Here is a 23,062-nt window from a genome sequence, read left to right as displayed (position 1 = left end):
TGACGACTAAAACTGAAAAATTTAATTTAATAAAACTCATTAATAATAAATTATTTAAAATAAAAAAAATAAGATTAGATTAAAAAGGGCCAAATAAATGGAAATTCATTAAAACTTCCAAACACTCAATACCGATCAAATGAAACATTCCGGGCTGTTTTATCTTTTTGTGATGAGACACTTGTTCGGCTCGATATTGTGAGGCAGAAGCAAACACAAACGTACCCCGCTCACGTTTATTCAAAGATTATGCGACGAATGTAATGCGGCCGTAAATGTGTAATCTATCTGTCCGCGTTTATATTTGTACCTGTTGATTCGTTTAGCCCATTGAGTTATTTGCGGAGGCGTGTGTTTGTATCGCTCCGCTTACATGTTCCTGCAATACATATTATTTCAGCCAGAACAAAAGGTGAAAGTAGCGCTTATTAATTGACATGTACTGTTTTGCAATGTTTTATATTTAATGTATTCATAAATTGTGTGACGGGAATCTAAATATCGATGTCAATGATATTATGAATAGCTGATCGGAATTTTTTATTAATACCACCATTAATTTGCAAAAAATATAGTTCACAATAAAAAATTTAACTATATACAGTTTCATTTTTAACCTATAAATTTAAAGTAGGAACAAAATAGTTGTATTTGTTAATATGCACGTAAAATGTTATAAAAAAGATCAATCATGGAGGGAACTTCAGTTAGTCCATTTAATTTCAAAAATACCTACACTAAAAGGAAACACACACACTATTTATAGCTTCTCTATGCGGAACTAAGAAATCAAGAAAGAAAAGACAAAACAGATATAAAAAATCTGAAGAATTTAGTTAATCAAGGTTATCTGAAGAATTTAAAAATTCTAAAAAAGATTTTCTATACTATACTTTGACTGTAACTTACAAAATGATTTTTATATTAAATTGTTAAGCTTATGTAAAATATTTCAAAACTCTAAAAATATGTAAATAATGTATAATACAGTATACTGAAAGATTCTACAAATTCTTTAACTAACTTAAGGAATAAAATATTAATTCAAAAGACTGAAGAACATTGAAATAATTCTGAGGAAACAACAAAATACATCTAAAGAATTTAATTAAAATAAAAAATGAAGAATTTTAAAAATGTGAAGAATATCTGGAAGAATTTAGTTAATGAAGGTTATCTGAAGAATCTAAAAAAGATTTTTTGAACTTTAACCTGTAACTTACTTTACTATATTTAAGTGTAACTTACAAAATGATTTTTATATTAAATTGTTAAGCTTATGTAAAATATTTCAAAGTCTTAAAATATGTAAATAATATATAATATAGTATACTGAAAGATTCTACCATTTCTTTAACTAGCCTAAGGAATAAAAATTTTATTCATAAGACTAAAGGACATTAAAATAATTGTGAGGAAACAACAAAATCCGTCTAAAGAATCTGATAAATATAAAAAACTGAAGAATTTTAAAAATGTGAAGAAGAAATGGAATACATTTAGAATTTAAAAAGGTTCTTAACAATGTAGAGAATGTTAAAGTTCTAAAAATTTAATGGTAAGTATCTAAAGAATCCAGAAAATTTGAAAAAATTGAGAAATTATACAAGTTTAAATAAATTATGTACTTATTCACTCTCGACTTTTATATAAAATTGTATGAACAGTTCATGTAAAATTATTTAAAATCGTAAAATTAATTTAATCTTAACAATATTATAAAACATGTGTCAAAATACCCTAAAAAAATAGCAAAATTTAAAAGAATATATTTATAATTGTATATATTAATAAACAGTACTTTTAATTTCAAAAATATCTGCACCAAAAGGAAGCACAACACTATTTATATATAGCTTCTCTATGCTGAACTAAAAAATGAAGAAATAAAAGACAAAATAAATCTAAGAATTTGAAGAATTTAGTTAATCAAGGTTATCTGAAGAATCTAAAAATTCTAAAAAGTTTTTCTGAACTTTGAAACTTTCAAATTGATTTTCATATTGAATTGATAAGCTTATGTAAAATAATTTAAAACCCTAAAAATATGTAAAAAGTAAATTATATATAATATGGTATACTGAAAGATTCCACAAATGTTTTAACTAACTTAAAGAATAAAAAAGTCAAAAGGACTAAAGAACACTGAAATAATTCTGAGGAAACAACAAAATCCATCTAAAGAATTTAATAAATATAAAAAACTGAGAAGAGTTGCAAAAATGTAAAGAATTTCTGGAAGCTAAATCTAAAATATGTTTAGAATTTAAAAATTCTTAACAATGTATGGAAAAAAACTGAGAAATTATACAAATTGAAAGAAATTATTATGTACTTAATCTAAGAACACTGAAATAATTCTGAGGAAACAACAAAATTCATCTAAAGAATCTTATTAATATAAAAAATTGAAGAATTTTAAAAATGTGAAGAATTTCTGAAAACTAAATCTAAAATATATTTAGAATTTAACAATGTATGGAAAAAACATTATACAAATTCAAAGAAATTATTATATTATAATTAGATATTAAAGATGTTTAAAAAATAAAGAATTTTAATTAATTATGTAATTAGTATTTAAATAATATTCAGAATTTAATTAATCTTAACAATCCAAAATTGAAATTTGAGTGAAATTTTATGTAAACAATCCGAAAAATCTGTGGTAAAGAATCTGCGAAAATCAACTTGTCTAAGGAAACAATAGAAACTGAAAAACCTAATGAATCAAAAAGGCACATTAAAAAATTAACCAATCTTAATATTTAATCTCATCTGACGAATCCTAATTGAACTCACCCTTCCGCTGGGATCAACGGCATTGAGATCCTCCTCGGGCAGTCCGACCAACGTCGCCCTCCGCAAGTAATCCTTGAGAACGGCATCCTCGCAATCGCGGGCGGCCGCCAGAAGAGCGTGGGCGCCCGGCGACGGCGGCTGGGCGTCCGCCCCCTGGGGCGCTGCTGCGCTGGCCGTCGGTGACAGGGTGCCGTAAGCGTACTTGGCGGTGGGATGAACGCGGCACCGGGCACCTGGGGAGGTCGCTACTTCCACCACGGACGCACACCTGCGTTGCTGGCCAAGACTCAGTGGAAAGCTGTTTCGTTTCTTTAAAGTAAAAAAGAAATATTTTACTTATACCAGTTTTTACCTTTAGATATTAACGTTTGACTCAAATGAAGATTATTAATGGTATTCATTTTTTAATTAGATTGTTAATCCAGCAGAGAGCCTGATAATAAGAATATTTAATTAATTACTTTAATTTAATATTTAAATATTTTAAAATTCGCACAACAAAATGAATAAAACGGAAAACTGAAATATGCTGGAAAATAATACATAATTAATTTATTTTTTCTAAATTACCATCGTTTCTAATAATTTCCTGAAAGATCAATACTATAATAATAATATAATTATCTTACTTAAAATTTCTTTAAAAATATATTTATCTGTACTAAAATAATTTGTGCTTCATTTGACAAAATCAATTTTTATTTGTCTGCAAAAAACTTTTAATTGGGTTTAAAGTATTTATAAGCTCAAAACTTTGTTAAATTAAGCTCAAATCACTGTAACAATAATACAAATATATTAAAAAATTATAGAAAGACCGTATAAATTGTTTCTTTTATATAATAATTAAATTTAATATTTAATATTAATATGCGAATTTTTGTTAAACATTTTTACCTAACCACTAGATTTATTTGGTTTGGACTATAAACACCGAAAATTAAGCACATAACACAATAACAACACAACAGTAAAACATGAAAACTTACATTGGAAGTGACCAAAGACCCGCTGTTATTGTTGCCGACGATCGCGCGTTCTCCGTTGAGTTTCGCGGCACTAACGGACCTGCGTGAGACCACCACATCCGACGGATGGCTGTGACTAAACGCGCGACTCGCACCGCCGCCGTTCGAAATGTTCCAGACGCCGGCGACGCCAACGTCGCGGTTCCGCTGATGCCGGTGCTGCGGCTGCTGAACGTCGGCCGACGACGGCGGCGGAAGAGCCGGCGGCGAGGGCGTCGTAACGTCCCCATCTGGCGACGGGAGGCTGAAGCGCACGCGGCGGGGCTGAAGCGGAAACAGGGAGAGTCGTACAGTGCAGGAAGTTAGCAGCAGGTGGATTGATTGGGAAATGAAATATTCAATTACAGAATTTTTTAGTATCCTTAAACATTTTAAATTTGTTTTTCATAAATTAAACCAAAAAATTTAGGAAACAAATTTAGATAAATTAAACAATTCAGAAATCAACAATATTATATAAAGGATCTAACCTGAAAAATTCCAACAATTTAAGAAATCTTAATATAATATGTTCCGAAAAATCTATGTACAGTTGTAGCCATAATTATAGCAACTTATTAAAATATATTTAATACCATCAAGTGGTAGGTATGAAAAGTTTTGGCTTTTTAAAAATGCTTCAATTCTTTTAGCATATCCCCCCTTAGTCTAATTTATATACAAGGATATATTAAACAATTTACTCCCTTATAAAAAATAATTGGGATTGGTTAAAAGACCAAAGCATCAATGTTTTGTCATGCCCGTCCCAATCATTTATAGCCAAATTTCACAAATTTAAACGAACTCATCGCAACAATATTCGGAAATGAGTCAATACCATGTAGTGTTAGTGTTAAATGGCCAGTACTGTATGTTATTTTGTTTAGATATTTGAAAGTCTAAATGGACCCAAAAGAATATTAAATAACTTAAGAATCTCAAAAATCTAAAAACTTAAGAACTCAAAATATCTAATAAACCTAAAAAACATAAGGAATCTAAACAATTTTAAGATATTTAATATAATAATATTGGAAATTGTGTAATTTGCCTAAAAGATCTAAATATTTTCATCAAGATTATATAGAATTAAGTCAATCCAAACAATCTGAATAATCTTAAAAATCTATTAAGAAATATTGCTTTCTTTGGATACATAAAAGCTTAAATGGATCCAAAATAATCTCAATAATATTGATAATACTAACCTAAATAAATGTATGAATGAACTTCATAAAAATTCTCGATCCAAATAACTTGAATAAGTATTTTAAAAATTATACAAATATATTGTTTTCTTTGGATAATTAAGTGCCTAATCAGATATGAAAATTTAGATACTTAAGAATCTCAAGAATCTTAAAAAAACTAAAATTTATGAATAACTTAAATAATAAAAAAATATAGTATATTTTTATGGGATCTTCTTCTGAAACAAATTTAAACATTCATTTAAGTGTCTAGAACATCAAGATTTTAAGGAATTAACTCGAGGCAAAGAATCTGAATAATTTAAAGAATTTAAAAAAATAATAAAATTGAATTTGAAATTTCATAATGTTTGATATATACTGCTATAAGCATGTCGGTGACGCGAATCCATAAGATTTTCCGCTACCAAAAAGTGCCCAACGCGACTAAAGAAGTTTTCACTTCAAAATTCTAATGAATTCTAAAATATTTAAGAATATCAATAATCTTAAAAACTAAATTTTCTGAATAATTTAAATAATTTGAAAAATACATTTTTATGCAAATGCAATCAAAAACAAATTTAAACGTTCCGTTTAACTGACAGTTTTACTTAAATTTCGTAACTAGTAATATATTTTATCAATTTGTCACTGATCAGTTAAAAAACTAGAAGAAAATATAAATTAATTGCCATCTGTCCTGTCAATCAAAAGGCTCATTATATCATGAATCACATAATTACACCTACAGCAATTGCTACTACTACTTTGCGACGGTACTAGTACCACTTAGCATACAATGGTTGCACGAAACTGTTTACCATCTACTTATTTATTATTCATATTCCGAACACATGTCCGCTGATATTTAGCCAATTATAAGTTATGGGTGAGCCTTGCTCAGAATGGGTCAGTGTCGATTCTCAACCAATCTCATTTTTTCTTTCTATTAGGAATTATAAGGAATTGAACATTCAGGTTATACATTCATCGTGTGTATCAATAAAAAATTAAATAAACGTTCTACAAGTGATTGTATAAAATATTAAAGATTAAGATTTACCAAATAACTAAAAATATACCAAATAATACAATAAAGTAATTTTAATGATTCAATCAGTATTTATATCACCAGTTTTAATCTATTTTTAAATGAATTACAAATAAGTAGACCAAAATATAAACATGCAAACTTGTTTTACTTCTCAATCATGTATTTTTTTAGAAATAAAAGCGATTTTCTTACCGGCCTTACGGGCTTGAATGATCCAGTATCATTACTGATGTTGGACTTTTTAGATGACCTCTTAGGGATCGTATCCGATTCGTGGTAATGTGTCGTGGTAACCCTCAGAGGTCCAGTTCCGGTGGTTCGGGCACCAATCGGCCCATAACGTAACGAGGGCAATTCGGCCACTCGTTTTGTAATCGGCCTAGATGTCGTTCCTGAGACTCCAGCCTGAAAAAAATGTACACGGTTCCATGACGGCGGATAACAATATTTCAGACGTGTTAATGCACAGTTCATGTATTGCTTCTTCAGGAATTTGGTCTTTAAAGGCTAACACGAGATAAATTAAACTGCAGTGAAAGGATTTTAGCATTCAAACATATCAATGCAATTAAATGAGACAGTTCAATGTAAATTTTGACAACAAATTCCAGCTTTAGTCAAATTAATAATAATTTCAATGCTAATTATTCAATCTTTATTTATGAATCATAACTAACCAGTTAAAATAGGGCACATATTTGTACTTGATGTGTACACTCACTCGTACTAGACCAAAAAGATGATTAAATTTTTAAAATTGTGTTGTTTGTTGTTGTTTTAAAGGATTCTTTCATTTCAAAGTTCTTACTAGGAATGCCCGTAAATTCGTTATCTAAGTGAGCTTGACTGAAGGCAAATTATTGGCCTGAAAGACGCAGGACTTCCGTTTATTGAAATTGCCAATCGGTGTTTTGAACGAGAGGGATCAAGCCTCAAACGAACGTCAAGACAGCCGCCATAGAAATTTAGCTGGAGGAGATTGGTGCAATTACCTACAAGTGACTTACAGAAGAAAAAAGTGTTTACTGTAGGATCCAGTCTTTTTGCCTTCCTTTCAAATTAATAAAATTGTCGAAAATTGAGATGGTCGGGCTCATGCGAGAATTGCATCCTAGGTAGGATACTTAGCATGCATCCATTGATTTTGGCTAACCTTTAACGTCAGAAGTGGCATGGAATGAGATTACCTCAGGATGAAATTTATCATCTTAGAACAATGCCAAGGTGAATCAATAAGTCTGGAGGATCGTGATATATTTTCATTATTTTTGTCTAAATTTTTAATCATTAACTATTATTCTTCATTGATTTTATTACTCCACACTGTATTCTAAAAATAAATTAATAAAATCTGATTACTGAATTTATGTGTTCCATTTTTTATGCGACTGAGAATAAATACATATTAAAATCATAATTAAGAATTAAGGTATTACATAAGATGTCACAGATTGATGAACTTTGTCTTTACGGAGATTTTCTGATAAGACAGAAAAAGTTTAATTTTCTTAAAAAAGTGTAACAAATTTTACTTTATTTATTACCCAAAATATCTCAAAGAATATACTTTTTTACAATATATGAATATAACTAGAAATGTCCATAGTATAACTTTCTTAAAAAAGTGTGACAAATTTTACTTTACTTATTACTCAAAATATCTCAAAGAATATACTTCTTTACAATATATGAATATAACTAGAATAATAAAATTATCTCTAACTAATCTATGATGATATTTCATGAATTTCGAGATATTTAATATTATTGTCCATATTTTAAATAGTATTTTTCATACCTTAGATGTTCATAGTTTAATTTTCTTAAACAAATATAACAAATTTTACTTTATTTATTACTCAAAATATCTCAAAGAATATACTGCTTTACATTATATGAATATAACTAGAAATAGTGTATTGATAGTATATTAAATTATCTCTAACTAAGATATGATGATATTTCGAGAATTTCCAGATATTTAATATTATTGTCCGTATTTAAAATAGTATTTTTCATACCCTAAATGTCCATAGCATAATTTTCTTAAAAAAGTATTACAAATTCTACTTTATTTATTACTCAAAATATCTCAAAGAATATACTTCTTTACAATATATGAATATAACTAGAGAATAGTCTATTTATAGTATGTTAAATTATCTCTAACCAAGATATGATGATATTTCGTGAATTTCCAGATATTTAATATTATTTAAAATAGTATCTTTCATACCTTAAATGTCCATAGTTTAATTTTCTTAAACAAATATAACAAATTTTACTTTATTTATTACTCAATGTATTTCAAAGAATATACTTCTTTACAATATATGAAAATAACTAGAAATAGTCTATTGATAGTATATTAAATTATCTCTAACTAAAATATGATAATATTTCGTGAATTTCGAGATATTTAATATTATTATCCATATTGAAAATAGTATTTTTCATACCTTAAATGTCAATAGCATAATTTTCTTAAAAAAGTGTAACAAATTTTACTTTATTTATTACTCAAAATATCTCAAAGAATATACTTCTTTACATTATATGAATATAACTAGAAATAGTGTATTGATAGTATATTAAATTATCTCTAACTAAGATATGATGATATTTCATGAATTTCGAGATATTTAATATTATTGTCCGTATTTAAAATAGTATTTTTCATACCTTAAATGTCCATAACATAATTGTCTTAAAAAAGTATTACAAATTCTACTTTATTTATTACACAAAATATCTCAAAGAATATACTTCATTACAATATATGAATATAACTAGAAATAGTGTATTGATAGTATATTAAATTATCTCTAACTAAGATATAATGATATTTCATGAATTTTGAGATATTTAATATTATTTTCCATGTTTAAAATAGTATTTTTCATACCTTAAATGTCCATAGCATAATTTTCTTAAAAAAGTATTACAAATTTTACTTTATTTATTACTCAAAATATCTCAAAGAATATACTTCTTTACAATATATGTATACCGTACGAAAAATGCTCTTCGTGTCTGGATGTTGTAAGAGATGGATGCACGACAAAGAGAGAAAAGTTTTGCCCGGTAGTAAGAATCCCTACTCTCAGAGACAATGCGCCGTGCTGGTGCGCGCCGGCGCACAATGTAAATTAATCTTTGCGAATGCATTTAGTAACTCTCCGTATGCGTAGGGATGTAGTTCGAGTTCTTCGGATGCTCCATTTAAATTCCGTAACTTTGTTTACTTTTCAATCTGTAAAATGAAATATTTTTTGAGGGTATATCAAAAACAAAAATAAGTATTCTAAAAATAAACTACTTTTTTCAAAATAAAAATGTATCCCAAAAATTAAATAAAATATACTAAAAACAACGTCTGCGGAGACGAACCGCATGCTAAACGCAGCAAAACCAAATGATCCCCTCCAGTCAGTTCGGCCCGCCCACATAATTGCATGTATATCTTTCCTTTTTGTTTACAAAGGGGTATTGATGTTCCGTCTCAATATGCGAGTAGACACGCTCATCATTTTTGATACGGTATAACTAGAGAATAGTCTATTTATAGTATGTTAAATTATCTCTAACTAAGATATGATGATATTTCGTGAATTTCCAGTTATTTAATATTATTGTCCGTATTTAAAATAGTATTTTTCATACCTTAAATGTCCATAACATAATTGTCTTAAAAAAGTATTACAAATTCTATTTTATTTATTACACAAAATATCTCAAAGAATATACTTCATTACAATATATGAATATAACTAGAAATAGTTGATAGTATATTAAATTATCTCTAACTAAGATATGATGATATTTCATGAATTTTGAGATATTTAATATTATTTTCCATGTTTAAAATAGTATTTTTCATACCTTAAATGTCCATAGCATAATTTTCTTAAAAAAGTATTACAAATTTTACTTTATTTATTACTCAAAATATCTCAAAGAATATACTTCTTTACAATATATGTATATAACTAGAGAATAGTCTATTTATAGTATGTTAAATTATCTCTAACTAAGATATGATGATATTTCGTGAATTTCGAGATATTTAATATTATTGTCCGTATTTAAAATAGTATTTTTCATACCTTAAATGTCCATAACATAATTTTCTTAAAAAAGTATTACAAATTCTACTTTATTTATTACACAAAATATCTCAAAGAATATACTTCATTACAATATATGAATATAACTAGAAATAGTCTATTGATAGTATGTTAAATTATCTCTAACTAAAATATGATGATATTTCGTGATTTTCGAAATATTTAATATTATTATCCATATTGAAAATAGTATTTTTCATACCTTAAATGTCCATAGCATAATTTTCTTAAAAAAGTGTAACAAATTTTACTGTATTCATTACTCAAAATTTCTCAAAGAATATACATACTTCTTTACAATATATGAAAATAACTAGAAATAGTCTATTGATAGTATATTAAATTATCTCTAACTAAGATATGATGATATTTCGTGAATTTCAAGATATTTAATATTATTGTCCGTATTCAAAATAGTATTTTTCATACCTTAAATGTCCATAGCATAATTTTCTTAAAATAGTGTAACAAATTTTACTTTATTTATTACTCAAAATATCTCCAAGAATATACTTCTTTACAATATATGAATATAACTAGAGAATAGTCTATTTATAGTATGTTAAATTATCTCTAACTAAGATATGATGATATTTCGAGAATTTCGAGATATTTAATATTATCGTCCATTTATAAAATAGTATTTAAAATAGTATTTTTATACATATGATTATAATAAAATCCATTGCCAAAAATATTATTAACGTATCTTAACCATAATTTATTTGAAAATCAGTAATTATGTCACAAGTTTTTGCATGTTTAGCGAATATAAAGATAGTTTCGGAAAACATAAATATTAAATTATCAGTTGGGACACCCTGTACATGACTCATGTAACACGAATGTAAAAACCAAATCGACCACTCCATCCACTTCGTAACTCACATGTTCGCACGCCCCTGATATAAATTAGAACAGCGTGAAAATTGGAAAAGTGTTGAGTTTTGAGTGAGCGAGTGCGGCCGTTGGAAAAAGTATGTACAGTCGCGCCTGGTACAGGCCAAATACCGACGCCACCCCGTCAATTTAACACCCGTTCCCGCCTCCACCCTTCCATCCCCTTAGTTGGATAGATCGGCTGAAAACCGCCCATTTAGACTGCTGAAACGTGTGCCGTTTCATGTTTGCAGACGTGTCCGATTAAATGTTGTTGCGCGCCCGTTTAACTCTTCTTCGCCGACACGAACTGCTTTTTTGATACGATCTAATTCGCTGTGCGGGCGCTGCTTTGCCGCACGGTCTCTTTATCCGCAGTTTGCATATGTTCGAATGAGAGGCTGTTAACGCTGACCAAGGCCGTAAAGTTTTACGAACAGTGGGATCATGGGTTTAATTAAAAATTGTGTACACGTTGTTTGTTAGTAGTAAAAGAATTTCGTCCTCTACAATTTATTAAACTATTCTCTGAGGTCTATTTAAGATTGACACACAGTTAAAATTATTAAAATCCAGTTAGAAATAAATGTGTTGCCGTTATATTTCCATCTCAAAGGGTCTACACTGTATATTAACTCAATTATTAAAATTAGAAATATTACTACAATAATTTGATCTGTGATGATTGTTTGGCGAAATTGCAAACGGAGTTAATATTATCGGTGTTTTGAACGAGAGGGATCAAGCCTCAAACGAACGTCAAGACAGCCGCCATAGAAATTTAGCTGGAGGAGATTGGTGCAATTACCTACAAGTGACTTACAGAAGAAAAAAGTGTTTACTGTAGGATCCAGTCTTTTTGCCTTCCTTTCAAATTAATAAAATTGTCGAAAATTGAGATGGTCGGGCTCATGCGAGAATTGCATCCTAGGTAGGATACTTAGCATGCATCCATTGATTTTGGCTAACCTTTAACGTCAGAAGTGGCATGGAATGAGATTACCTCAGGATGAAATTTATCATCTTAGAACAATGCCAAGGTGAATCAATAAGTCTGGAGGATCGTGATATATTTTCATTATTTTTGTCTAAATTTTTAATCATTAACTATTATTCTTCATTGATTTTATTACTCCACACTGTATTCTAAAAATAAATTAATAAAATCTGATTACTGAATTTATGTGTTCCATTTTTTATGCGACTGAGAATAAATACATATTAAAATCATAATTAAGAATTAAGGTATTACATAAGATGTCACAGATTGATGAACTTTGTCTTTACGGAGATTTTCTGATAAGACAGAAAAAGTTTAATTTTCTTAAAAAAGTGTAACAAATTTTACTTTATTTATTACCCAAAATATCTCAAAGAATATACTTTTTTACAATATATGAATATAACTAGAAATGTCCATAGTATAACTTTCTTAAAAAAGTGTGACAAATTTTACTTTACTTATTACTCAAAATATCTCAAAGAATATACTTCTTTACAATATATGAATATAACTAGAATAATAAAATTATCTCTAACTAATCTATGATGATATTTCATGAATTTCGAGATATTTAATATTATTGTCCATATTTTAAATAGTATTTTTCATACCTTAGATGTTCATAGTTTAATTTTCTTAAACAAATATAACAAATTTTACTTTATTTATTACTCAAAATATCTCAAAGAATATACTGCTTTACATTATATGAATATAACTAGAAATAGTGTATTGATAGTATATTAAATTATCTCTAACTAAGATATGATGATATTTCGAGAATTTCCAGATATTTAATATTATTGTCCGTATTTAAAATAGTATTTTTCATACCCTAAATGTCCATAGCATAATTTTCTTAAAAAAGTATTACAAATTCTACTTTATTTATTACTCAAAATATCTCAAAGAATATACTTCTTTACAATATATGAATATAACTAGAGAATAGTCTATTTATAGTATGTTAAATTATCTCTAACCAAGATATGATGATATTTCGTGAATTTCCAGATATTTAATATTATTTAAAATAGTATCTTTCATACCTTAAATGTCCATAGTTTAATTTTCTTAAACAAATATAACAAATTTTACTTTATTTATTACTCAATGTATTTCAAAGAATATACTTCTTTACAATATATGAAAATAACTAGAAATAGTCTATTGATAGTATATTAAATTATCTCTAACTAAAATATGATAATATTTCGTGAATTTCGAGATATTTAATATTATTATCCATATTGAAAATAGTATTTTTCATACCTTAAATGTCAATAGCATAATTTTCTTAAAAAAGTGTAACAAATTTTACTTTATTTATTACTCAAAATATCTCAAAGAATATACTTCTTTACATTATATGAATATAACTAGAAATAGTGTATTGATAGTATATTAAATTATCTCTAACTAAGATATGATGATATTTCATGAATTTCGAGATATTTAATATTATTGTCCGTATTTAAAATAGTATTTTTCATACCTTAAATGTCCATAACATAATTGTCTTAAAAAAGTATTACAAATTCTACTTTATTTATTACACAAAATATCTCAAAGAATATACTTCATTACAATATATGAATATAACTAGAAATAGTGTATTGATAGTATATTAAATTATCTCTAACTAAGATATAATGATATTTCATGAATTTTGAGATATTTAATATTATTTTCCATGTTTAAAATAGTATTTTTCATACCTTAAATGTCCATAGCATAATTTTCTTAAAAAAGTATTACAAATTTTACTTTATTTATTACTCAAAATATCTCAAAGAATATACTTCTTTACAATATATGTATATAACTAGAGAATAGTCTATTTATAGTATGTTAAATTATCTCTAACTAAGATATGATGATATTTCGTGAATTTCCAGTTATTTAATATTATTGTCCGTATTTAAAATAGTATTTTTCATACCTTAAATGTCCATAACATAATTGTCTTAAAAAAGTATTACAAATTCTATTTTATTTATTACACAAAATATCTCAAAGAATATACTTCATTACAATATATGAATATAACTAGAAATAGTTGATAGTATATTAAATTATCTCTAACTAAGATATGATGATATTTCATGAATTTTGAGATATTTAATATTATTTTCCATGTTTAAAATAGTATTTTTCATACCTTAAATGTCCATAGCATAATTTTCTTAAAAAAGTATTACAAATTTTACTTTATTTATTACTCAAAATATCTCAAAGAATATACTTCTTTACAATATATGTATATAACTAGAGAATAGTCTATTTATAGTATGTTAAATTATCTCTAACTAAGATATGATGATATTTCGTGAATTTCGAGATATTTAATATTATTGTCCGTATTTAAAATAGTATTTTTCATACCTTAAATGTCCATAACATAATTTTCTTAAAAAAGTATTACAAATTCTACTTTATTTATTACACAAAATATCTCAAAGAATATACTTCATTACAATATATGAATATAACTAGAAATAGTCTATTGATAGTATGTTAAATTATCTCTAACTAAAATATGATGATATTTCGTGATTTTCGAAATATTTAATATTATTATCCATATTGAAAATAGTATTTTTCATACCTTAAATGTCCATAGCATAATTTTCTTAAAAAAGTGTAACAAATTTTACTGTATTCATTACTCAAAATTTCTCAAAGAATATACATACTTCTTTACAATATATGAAAATAACTAGAAATAGTCTATTGATAGTATATTAAATTATCTCTAACTAAGATATGATGATATTTCGTGAATTTCAAGATATTTAATATTATTGTCCGTATTCAAAATAGTATTTTTCATACCTTAAATGTCCATAGCATAATTTTCTTAAAATAGTGTAACAAATTTTACTTTATTTATTACTCAAAATATCTCCAAGAATATACTTCTTTACAATATATGAATATAACTAGAGAATAGTCTATTTATAGTATGTTAAATTATCTCTAACTAAGATATGATGATATTTCGAGAATTTCGAGATATTTAATATTATCGTCCATTTATAAAATAGTATTTAAAATAGTATTTTTATACATATGATTATAATAAAATCCATTGCCAAAAATATTATTAACGTATCTTAACCATAATTTATTTGAAAATCAGTAATTATGTCACAAGTTTTTGCATGTTTAGCGAATATAAAGATAGTTTCGGAAAACATAAATATTAAATTATCAGTTGGGACACCCTGTACATGACTCATGTAACACGAATGTAAAAACCAAATCGACCACTCCATCCACTTCGTAACTCACATGTTCGCACGCCCCTGATATAAATTAGAACAGCGTGAAAATTGGAAAAGTGTTGAGTTTTGAGTGAGCGAGTGCGGCCGTTGGAAAAAGTATGTACAGTCGCGCCTGGTACAGGCCAAATACCGACGCCACCCCGTCAATTTAACACCCGTTCCCGCCTCCACCCTTCCATCCCCTTAGTTGGATAGATCGGCTGAAAACCGCCCATTTAGACTGCTGAAACGTGTGCCGTTTCATGTTTGCAGACGTGTCCGATTAAATGTTGTTGCGCGCCCGTTTAACTCTTCTTCGCCGACACGAACTGCTTTTTTGATACGATCTAATTCGCTGTGCGGGCGCTGCTTTGCCGCACGGTCTCTTTATCCGCAGTTTGCATATGTTCGAATGAGAGGCTGTTAACGCTGACCAAGGCCGTAAAGTTTTACGAACAGTGGGATCATGGGTTTAATTAAAAATTGTGTACACGTTGTTTGTTAGTAGTAAAAGAATTTCGTCCTCTACAATTTATTAAACTATTCTCTGAGGTCTATTTAAGATTGACACACAGTTAAAATTATTAAAATCCAGTTAGAAATAAATGTGTTGCCGTTATATTTCCATCTCAAAGGGTCTACACTGTATATTAACTCAATTATTAAAATTAGAAATATTACTACAATAATTTGATCTGTGATGATTGTTTGGCGAAATTGCAAACGGAGTTAATATTATAATAATTCCATTTTCTTTACTGTCTTAACTACTCATAATTGATTATAATTTTTAAATCAATGTGTGACTTGTTAATTGCTATTTCATTTTATCTCGTTGATTAACTTTTTCATTTGAATAACATAAGAATTACTTCATATTAAAATTAGTTGCTCAAAGGGATACTTTTATGTATATGTTACATAATTACTTGTTACATTTTAGTCATTTGAGATATTACTGATTAAAATTGAATTAGAATGAAATGAGTTACATGAGTGATGGCTATGGTGCATATTGATTCCTAATTATCAAAAGTTGTCAAAATTCTAGAGCTTTTTATTGTTTGTTTTCTTTTTAAATATTGATTATTGATTAAAATCGAATTAGAAATAAATAAGTTGCATGGGTGATTCCATATTAAATAGCTACAGTTCATATTGACTCATAATTATCAAAAATTGTCAAAATTCTAAAGCTTTTTATTCTCTATATTTTGAGATATTATTTATTAAAATCAAATTAGAAATAAATAGGTAACGTGAGTGATTTCATTTAAATGGCTACAGTCTATATTGACTCATAATTATTGAAAATTATCAAAAGAGCTTTTTATTGTCTATATTTTGAGATATTCTTAATTAAAATCGAATTAGAAATAAATAAGTTATATGGGTTATTCCATCTTAAATGGCTACAGAGCATATTCACTCATAATTATCAAAAATTGTCAAAATTTTAAAGTTTTTTATTGTGTACATTTTGAGATATTATTGATTAAAATCGAATTAGAAATGAATGAGTTAAATGAGTGATTCCTTCTTAAATAGTTACAGTACATATTGACTCAAAATTATCAAATATTCTCAAAATTCTAAAGCTCTTTATTCTCGATATTTTGAGATTTTATTGATTAAAATCAAATTGGAAATAGATAAGTAATATGGGTGATTCCATTTAAATGGCTACAGTCTATATTGACTCATAATTATAAAAAATTATCAAAAGAGCCTTTTATTGTCTATATTTTGAGATACTATTAATTAAAATCGAATTAGAAATAGATAAGTTATATGAGTTATTCCATCTTAAATGGCTACAGTTCATATTGACTCATAATTATCAAAAATTGTCAAAATTATAAAGCTTTTTATTCTCTTAATTTTGAGATATTATTGATTAAAATCGAATTAGAAATAAATAAGTAATATGGGTGATTCCATATAAATGACTGCAGTCTATATTGGGTCATAATTATCAAAAATTATCCAAAGTTTTTTTTATTGTCTATATTTTGAGATATTATTAATTAAAATTGAATTAGAAATAAATAAGTTACATGGGTTATTCCAGCTTAAATAGCTATAGTAAATATTGACTCTTAATTATCAAAAATTGACAAAATTCTAAAGCTTTTTATTCTCTATATTTTGAGATATTATTGATTAAAATCAAATTAGAAATATATAAATAACATTGTTGGTTCTATATTAAATAGCTATAGTACATATTGACTCATAATTATCAAAAATTGTCAATATTCTAAAGCTTTTTATTCTCTATATTTTGAGATATTATTGATTAAAATCGAATTAGAAATAAATAAGTAACATAGGTGATTCCATTTAAATGTCTACAGTCTATATTGACTCATAATTATCAAAATTTATCAATATTCTTTCTTTTAAGATATTATTGATTAAAATCGAATTAGAAATTAATGAGTTACATGGGCAATTCCATCTTAAATATTTCTACATAAATATAGATAAGTGTTACTTATTACTTCCAAATGATATTCAGTAACTGATTTGGATTAATGTAAGTTATTCTATGTTAAAGTTGGTAAAATTGGTAAACAGTCGCATTAATTCAAAGAAAAGAAAAGTAAATATAGTTAACAAAATTCTGAACTTAATAAATTATTATAGCATTTCCTATTAGGAAATTCAAGCACAAAAATCGTTCGTATTATACGTGAATCTAACGATTAATATTACAATTAGCATGGTAATCAAGCATAATAATTCCTAAAATGTGATTGATGGGCGTCAAAAGTGGTTAGTGAAGTGTATGAATATATTCATAAGACCACAATTCTAAATTTAGAACCCTTATGTCTTTTCAGTAGGAAATATATAACGCACAGTCATCCCATTCAGAATAAATTCGCATAGACAAGGTGTGGAAGTACAATCAATCTTTAGCACGAATAAACAGTGGCGCCCCTACATTTAAACAACCTGCAGGTCACAAAATTCTTAATAATGGTGAATGCGCATAAAAATTATTTCCAAGGTTCCACCGCGAAAATTGTTATAAAAGAAATTAAGACCGTCTTTAGGATTTACGGAATATTCATTTAAAAATGCCCCCTGGTTATAATTGACTTTTAAAACAAAGTTCATTTTTACGGATACGGTTTACGTTAATTTAAAGTTCAACCAGTTAAAAATTGAAAATTACTCTGATATTGTTTTTAAAATAATTAAGTATGCTAAAATTGAACGTGACACGTCCACGACGAACAAATTAATAAAGCACATAACGTGATGGTGATACGGGCAATTACACGTAGCATGCTAATTGTTCGGGGGTTTGTTAATAGCTATTCCAGCATTGACCCATTTCGCGACGATGAGTTTATTCTTATCTTTGTTTGGCGAATGCATTTTCATTACAAATTACAGTCATCTCCTGTTGTTCCAATACTTATCCGAGTGTTATCTAAATTTCATTTATGTACATTTATTTCCTGTATTTGTCAATTATTAAAATTTTATTAGTTGCATAATGAAATTACCATAAAATCTTAGTTTTAATCATCGAAGCTAGACTTTGAATGTTTTATTTATAACGCCATAACTGTTTTAAAACTTTTCGCATTACAATACTTAAATCAATACATATTACATCAAAAGTTTAGTGCTACTACAAATTTAACCTACAAATATAGAAATCAACTTTAACACTTTAACGAAATTATATGAAATTTATGATAATTTTAGTACCTATCACTTTAGCACACAACATGCAAACGTAGATGCAGTTAAGGAGTTCATTTCGTTCCAGGAAGTTTATATGTCTAAGTCGTGAAACTTTACTAACTTTGCCGTCGTTCTTACGCCGTTTTTTTCAGTCCGATAAACCACTCATAAAGCTCAGTTTGTTTTATTTTTTGGGTCAAAACTGCCACGGCGAACAAAGTTCTGATGGTCCACTTTAATTACGAGTTATTATTCCTGCAACCTTAATCTTAATAGATTTTATTGTGACCTATTTTCTTTTAATGGGAATCAAGATTACGTATCCCATGGTGGACTTGGTAGGAACGCTTTGATGTCCAATTAGTGTTAATAAATTTCTTTTCGGAATACAAATAAGAATGACCTTTGTCATGTATTCCCTTCTGCATAGTAATGTGCGTGCGTATTGAAACGAATGAATATTCACATGTGGTGACGTAATTAATTTTACCTTTTTCATTAACTCACACTGAAAGATCCATAAAATGCTAATATGAAACAAAATTCTGTTAAATTGTAAGTGAGATTAATTTAATTAAAATTTCCATTAAGAAATGTACTGGAATTTCCATGTACTAGGCAGTAACTAGACAATTCTAACAGACTGTGACCAATGGAATTAGAATTTGTTACTGTATAATTTATAGATTCACTTTAATTTCATATTTAAATTGGAAAGTGATGATATACATGACTTGCATTAAGTTTTGAATGCGTCTGGAAATTAAATTAATAAATGACAAAACCAACTTTAAAAAATATAGACTAACAAAAAATCTTAATGATTTAAGTCAGGTTAGAGAGAGATTTAAGAAAGGAAACGACACTTACAACAAATATTACCTCTTTGATGCAAGGGTGAATCATGCCATTTCTTGATAATACCATTTTGTGTCTGAAAAAGTAAATATAACATCTCCAATAATATAAATTATATTAATAAAAATAAATTTGTGCAGAGAGTATTTTAAAACACGATTGATAAAATATTCATTTTAAAATAACATATTTTCTATAAAATTAAAATATAAATACGAATCCGGAAATTGTTTTGGCATCCGCAATTTATTTTAAACTAAATGCAAATTCTAATCTAAAACAAAATTATACTTCCTGTAACTTAAAGCTGATTTAAATTCAGTCAGTTTCATTGCATTTAATTTCCCATTTTGAAATATAATTTTTTAATAAACTAATGCATAATTTTAATTGCAAATTGCTTAAAAGCCACATTAGTTTGATGATGTTTTAATATTTTTGTACATTTTGCCTTATTTTGTTAATAAAACAATGTAAAATTTAATTGTTATTTCAATAAAATAAAACTTATAAAATCTTTAATTGTATATGAAACTATGAGACTATATATATTATATATAATTAATTAATTAAAACTAAGAAAAAATATTAGTTACTTCAAAATAATAAGAGAAAATTAGCTTCAAATAACAACACATACTTTTTTAATTTATGTAGACTTTGTAACTAGACTATTCACAGTTGAATGTTCTTGATCTAAGTTGGGAGCGCACACTTCCCCTAGTTTCCCATGAAACTGAAGCACGGCCGTAGTTAAAGCTTCACTGAAAGTCCTCACTTGTAAAAACGTGAAACAATCACAGGTCGAAGGCGGCGAATGCGCCGACAAGCCGCCTTTCGCAGCTCACCTTGTGAAGTGTGGCCCATTAGCACACTATGATGTTCAAAGGTGCAATTATTAGTCGATTAGATGCGGTTAATCAAGCTTCGATTGGCACTGAAATCGTGATCGGCCCGAAAGGGTGGTTTAAGTAACGTATTTATTTCATTAAAAAAACTTTACAAGACATAAATTATTGTAGATATTTAAATTTGTAAATTTGAAACTCTTGAAATTGCACAATTGTTATGTATATGTATTTGATGTGCTATAATGTTTCTGACCCATGAAATATCAAGTAATAACATGGTTTTCAGTCTTTGTGTAGTGCAATTTGTTTGATTAATGTTCCCATTCTATTTTCGGTCGTATATTTGATTGTTTTTCACAAACAAAAGTTTTATTTTGCAGGTGAAATAGATTAATTTCTGGCGTGAAAACGCACTATTTTCAACACGCCTCGTTTATATATTGGATTTGTTGATGTGATTTCATGCTTGGATCTGGATTTTGTAACGGGTTTTGTGGAAAACAAATAAAATAAGTTTATATTAAGGACAAACAAGTTGTTTGATACGATTTATGTTAAATAATATCTATTTATATATTATATATTTCATTCTAAATTCTAAATATTCTTTTACATATTATTTTAAATTGAAACCAATAATGAAAATTTGAATAAATAATTATAAAATATAGAATAATTGTCAAAAAATGTATATTCCATGTTTGCTAAAATGAATTACATTAATAATTTTAATTTATAAATATATTGATAAATATAAAGCCAATGACATAGCTTGTTATGTATTAAATGTACCCTTACCATGAAAACTTGTCAAAATCTATTCACTATAAACTATAAAATTATATGTTTATGTTTTAAAAAATAGTCACATGTCTGTCAATATTTCAGTTCGAATTAATCAAGAACGATAATCTTTTGTTTCCCTCTCCACATTTACTTCGCCCACGGATGCAGCAGATCTAATTAGCCAGAGTAACTCAATTCAGTTAATTAATCGTCACTTGCCACCGTTAATTAAAAGAGGTGTGTTTCGGCATTGCAAAAAAACGCTGATATCGTTCACAGAAAGTATCCGCATAAAACTGATATAATTATAGAGCGATATGCCTCAGCCAGAAACTCGACGTGAGGATTTGAACGATAGAAAAATTTCATAATCGCATGCGCTGAAAGTTTGCCAAAATTGTTATTCCCTATTTCCGTTGAAAAATTTATGAACGAAAATACATTCCATATTAAAGTGACTGATTAGTTAATCAATTCAATACAAAATTCAACATTACACATGTCAATTAATCTATGTTTATATATTTATTTCCTTGTTCCATTTCACGTGAATTTAATTTCGTTGTAGAATAATAAATGTAAATCTAATTATTTATTGTCCCATTTGATCTTAATCTACATGCAACACTTTATCGTGAAATACACTGCTCTAAGATATTAACGCAACGCCACAATAATAATTGACCATTACTTTGTATTTTTACATAAAATTGTCTCCTTTTGAATTATCCTAAAAAGACATAAAAATAATTTAATTCTAAGTTCTTGGGACGGTTTAGATGGTCCCTTAATCACCTCCAAGCATGTATCAAATATATTAAACAGGGTTAAGGTCTGAACCACGGGTTGGTCAAACCATAGAATCAATTCCAACGAAACCAATATAATTTTAGACCACATGAATAGTATGGTCAAGCATTACTCTCCATTAGTAAAAAAATTAGATCAATATGGCAAGCATATTATATTCTTTTAAAATGTCAAAAATGTAACACCCATCACTTTGGTTGACATTATTTAACTCAATCAGTACATTCTTGGGGTTACAAACCGTTGTCTTAAAGTCTCAAAAAACGGTATTGAGCAACAGTTGTAGCACAATATCTGCTCTATCATGGTTATAATTTAATACCAAGTTATTGGGACGGTTTAAATGGTCCCTTAATCGTTCCCAAGTATGTTCCAAATATATTAAAAAGGGTTAAAGTCTGAACCGCGGGTTAGCCAAACCATAGAATCAATTCCAACGGAACCAACATAATTTTAGACCACATGAACAGTGTGTGGTCAAGCATTATCCTCCATTAGTAAACAAATTTAATCAATGTAACAAGCATATGGTATCGTATTCTTCTAGAATGTCAAAAAATGTAACACTCAACATTAAGGTTGACATTATTTAACTAAACCAAGCCAATACATTCTTGGGGTTACAAACAGTTGCCTTAAAGTCTCAAAAAAGGATCTTGGGCAGCAGTTGTAGCACAATCTCTGCTCTGTCATGGTCAGGTATGACGAGTTAAATCAG

General features: G+C 27.5%; 1 protein-coding gene across 3 annotated transcripts in view; it reads right to left on the bottom strand.

Moving 5' to 3' along the window:
• Positions 1-21,790, bottom strand: part of LOC109605661 (cortactin-binding protein 2) — a 67,064-nt gene extending 45,274 nt beyond the window's left edge. Inside the window, exons 1-5 of one of the 3 annotated variants that reach the window (XM_049962512.1) lie at positions 21,547-21,790; positions 19,910-19,973; positions 6,252-6,464; positions 3,792-4,094; positions 2,803-3,111 (exon numbers count right to left, since the gene is read on the bottom strand). In XM_049962512.1, the coding sequence (XP_049818469.1) occupies positions 2,803-3,111; positions 3,792-4,094; positions 6,252-6,464; positions 19,910-19,966 (882 nt within the window). In that variant the 5' untranslated portion in view covers positions 19,967-19,973; positions 21,547-21,790. The remainder of the gene's footprint in view (positions 1-2,802; positions 3,112-3,791; positions 4,095-6,251; positions 6,465-19,909; positions 19,974-21,546) is intronic. The other 2 variants (XM_049962513.1, XM_049962514.1) reach the window with 2 other exon arrangements.
• Positions 21,791-23,062: the final 1,272 nt, after the last annotated feature.

This window comes from Aethina tumida, chromosome 2 (genome assembly GCF_024364675.1).
Source record: "Aethina tumida isolate Nest 87 chromosome 2, icAetTumi1.1, whole genome shotgun sequence".
NCBI lineage: Eukaryota > Metazoa > Arthropoda > Insecta > Coleoptera > Nitidulidae > Aethina > Aethina tumida.
Note: the sequence above shows the minus strand (reverse complement) of the source record. Positions and strands in the feature narration are given on the sequence as shown.